This window comes from Platichthys flesus, chromosome 12, assembly GCF_949316205.1.
Source record: "Platichthys flesus chromosome 12, fPlaFle2.1, whole genome shotgun sequence".
Classification (NCBI taxonomy): Eukaryota; Metazoa; Chordata; class Actinopteri; order Pleuronectiformes; family Pleuronectidae; genus Platichthys; species Platichthys flesus.
In genome coordinates this window covers 8,656,861-8,660,657 of record NC_084956.1, presented here as the reverse complement: position 1 = coordinate 8,660,657, position 3,797 = coordinate 8,656,861, and the positions used below count along the sequence as shown (strand labels likewise).

The window sequence follows — 3,797 nt, the reverse complement described above, 5'->3', positions numbered from 1 at the left end:
ACACAAACACACACACCCTGGCTTTCCTTGAGTTAGGGCACATGCCTGTGGCCTGTGAGCCTGTGGTTGGGGTAATGATGACAGGCGCAGAGACACACACACAAACTCACACACACAGATTCCAGGACCCCCACAAACATGACTTGGCTCGGCCTCCATGCTGCATTGTAATGCTGACAATGCTCCCATTACTCTTAATTACTCTGAGGAATGGACACTAAATTGTTTAAATAGAGTGTGTCTCTGTGTGTCTGCCTCCCTGTCAATGCAGCTCTCCTGAACAGTGGTGAAACAACTATTCAGATTATTTGCTTCAGTGAAAGTATTGACAGCACATTTAAAAACACTTTATCACGGGAAAAGGTCCTGCATTCAAATCTAGCGCAGCACTCAGGGGAGCGCAAACCTCTGCCAAAGCCCAACAGTCCTATTAAATTCAATCAGCACTGACTTTTTCATGCACATAGATATCAATACACGGAGTTAGGGTAATGAAGTCAACTTGTTTAAGTACAATTAGAAAAATTACGGTAAATATATATATAGATATTATATGTATCACTAACAATTGCAGCCCTGGCCAGTGTTTCATCTTCATATACTATGATGTTGCTTTGTTTTTTCTAAAGCATTTACATGAAAACAGCTGATTTTCACAATTATTTATCACGTTCAGTAGTTTTACGTGCTGATACAAGTGGCTTTGAAACATCTTTACAAAGTTACTGTCAGCAGCTTTCAAAATAAATACCTTTTTAGTGTAAAATGAAAATTATCATGTGACGTACAAGTACCTCGGACTTAATCCTAAATACACTTGAAGAAATGTACCATGTTTCTTTTCATCACTAATCCTTGATGACAGTTGGAGTCAACCTCACCTTGTCTTCCGCAGACACACTTCAAACTAATGTTTCTGGATGTAAACAGATAAAGAGGTTACCTGGCAGGGCCAAATATCAAGAGATATTCTCCTTTTGATCTGACACGAGCATGGAGCAGAAAGTACAGTCATTTCCTCGCCATCATCTAATCTAAACAGGTCTAATTACAGACACCAATGTGTATTTGGGTGGATTCATGGACAACACATTATCGAGCGCATCCCTTGCACATCAGTCAGGAAATGGGGGTGTGCTGTGCAACTGGAAACATCGAGAACCGAGATCCTCTTTTTTATCCCGGTAGTTGCATCACAAGACGTCCCGTGGTGCACCTCATTTCATGAACTCCAGTGTAGCTTGAGTAAGATGAAGTAATTAGAGGCTTTAGCTCAGATAGCTAGCTATCTGCTCTTCTGCACATGAGGGCAGGGAAGTTATAATTAGAAACTATCCAGCAACACCAAAGGGTTAGGTAGCAAACACTCACCAGGACACACACACTTTGTTATTACCTCCTTACAGTTATCATTTGATATGGCAGTATCCTGTCCCGCTTGAATGTTCGTCGGATGACATCGCCCCTAAGGACCATCCTCTGCTTCCCTAGCAGGATGTGGCCTGTTGAGGCTCCACTAATCACCCATTAAAGTAGTAGGTTTGTTGTCAGTGTGTTTTCTGTGACTGTGTGTCTTCACATATTTCAACAAATGAGTGTAATGACTTTGAGAAGTGTATCGGAGCCAAATATTTAAACCCTCAACTCAGCCTCGACCAAGGATTTGAGCTTTTAAACACCACTGAGTGATGGTTCAAATAATCTAAACTGAATATTTGGGCTAAGCGGTCTCAACAGTTGCAAGTTTGCTAAAACAATTTTCCCAGTAGACATTTCTTTTGTTGAGCAGTAAAACACTGCTGCCAAAAATGAGGGGAGGAAAGGAGGAGTATGGTTATCACATGATGTTTAATAAAAACAAATATATTCAAATTTTCTATATATAACATTTTCTTATAAAACAATATATATAACACATTTACAATGCAGCATGCAGCACCATGTCTTTATAATACTGGTGTTGACAGATTCCAATAGCTCAATTAAGTGCCACCTTCAGGATAATATTTACAATACAGTAATTTACTGCAATAACTGAGGTTCGAAGTTCCATAAAAAGAGAAACAAAAAACAGCTCTGCCATCACCAACGATACGAATCGATACTCCAAAGACTTCTGAAATGTCACTTCCTAACTTCCGACTCCTCGTCTGTTGATGGGGAATAGGATCAGTCCATCTTGCACTGTTGCGTCCCTCTGGGTGTATCACTTTTCCAGGATTCATGTCTATCCTTCCGGGTGCTGGACTTGAGTTAGCAACTTTAGCAGGAAAGAATGTCTTAGGTGTTGGATGTCACTGTGTGTGTGCGTTTGTGTGTGTTAGATAGAGTTAATGTGTATGTCAGCATCTCTGATGTATGCAAGGCTGAAGAGGGTTTGACCCAAGGTTTTCTAGGAGTGTGTGTGCGTCTGTGTGAGAGAAAGAGTGTGTGTCCACATGTTTGTGTCAGCGTCTCTGACAGATGTGTAGGTTCCGTGCTGCAGTCCTGCTGACACTGTGGTCCCTCTCCCCTTTCTCCTGTCGGCACAACAAGCCGTCGCCACAGTCGCAGCGCTGGAACAGCTCCAGGCCGTGGGTGCCTTTCCTGCGGTGGCGCGTGCACACCTGGCCCTCCGTCAGCACGGGCTTGCAGATGCGAGACCAGAAGTGTCTGGCACAGCACAGACCCTCGGAGCAGTCTGCGGATCTCAGACAATTGTCCCCCTCCTGGCCTGGAGTCAGGGAGAGAAGAGAGAAAACAACACTTTAGAAAACATGCCACATGAAACAGACTTCACTGAAAACCTCTTGTGTTGTTTCTTGAATGTAATAAAAACAGAGGATTCCTAGAAGGACACTCACCTTTCACAGAATGAGGCTGATGGACGTGGGTGGTGGGAGGCTTCTTGACTGGATGCTCAATGGTGTTGTTTTGTTTGTGCACTTCAGTGATGATGGATGCATCTGTACTATCTATATCATTTGCCTGGCACACACCTTAAAAGAGCAAAAGAAAAAAAATATTTAGTCTATATATATATATATCTACACAGTGAATATTTAGCCCTCCACTTATGCTATTATTATCACATGGAAATTGAATACATTCAAAGTAGTATTGCAACAAGAAAACTATCCTGAGATATTGATATCAACATCTAGTTCTTAGTTTCTATTTCAGATGGGATGCCTCTGCTCACCATTGCTGCAGCGGGTTCCTGCACAACACATGGAGTCCCGGGCGCAACGCTTCCGGCTCTTACGGCAGGGCAGACAGGCGCCTCGGGCGTCATTGCAGTATTCATCACCTCCGCAGTCTTCATCGTCAGTGCAAACACCCGGCTGCAATAACATAAGATCAGATAAGCGTGTCATTTAATTGTGTAGATATTGTGCCTGCGTCTAGAACGTGAAAGTACGCAGCATTTGCCGTGGCGCACAGATTAGTTGACATTTACGCACGGGAAAGTTCATTACCTGCAAGGTGTCCACGGGCAACTTGTGTGCCATGCCTCCGGAGGGTGAGGTGCGCGGACTCGGGCTGACAGTGTTGACGCTCTTGCCCGCCGAAGCTCCGGGTAAGTTCTTGATGGCGTTGGAGTTCATCAGGACTGCCCCCGCGTAAACGTCCCCAAGGTATCCAAACAGCGTGAGATACACAGCCAAGAAGCGGTGCCCAGACGGTGAAGACATGGTTCCCCTCTTAAAAGCTGCAAACACTCGAGAAACAAAAATCCCTAAAAGGAAAAAAGACCGAGTGACAAAGTCCAGAGCGAACCTGAGTCCTGAATCCCAAAGTTTTCCAAAGCGCTGCGA

At 43.9% G+C, this 3,797-nt stretch overlaps 1 protein-coding gene across 1 annotated transcript; it reads right to left on the bottom strand.

The window, feature by feature from the left end:
* Positions 1-1,917: 1,917 nt before the first annotated feature.
* Positions 1,918-3,797, bottom strand: LOC133966440 (dickkopf-related protein 1-like). The gene is made up of 4 exons (XM_062401369.1): positions 3,459-3,797; positions 3,182-3,323; positions 2,844-2,978; positions 1,918-2,713 (listed from the first exon to the last, which is right to left on the bottom strand). Exons 1-4 carry the CDS (start codon positions 3,672-3,674, stop codon positions 2,448-2,450), a joined length of 759 nt encoding a protein of 252 aa, XP_062257353.1. The 5' UTR covers positions 3,675-3,797; the 3' UTR covers positions 1,918-2,447.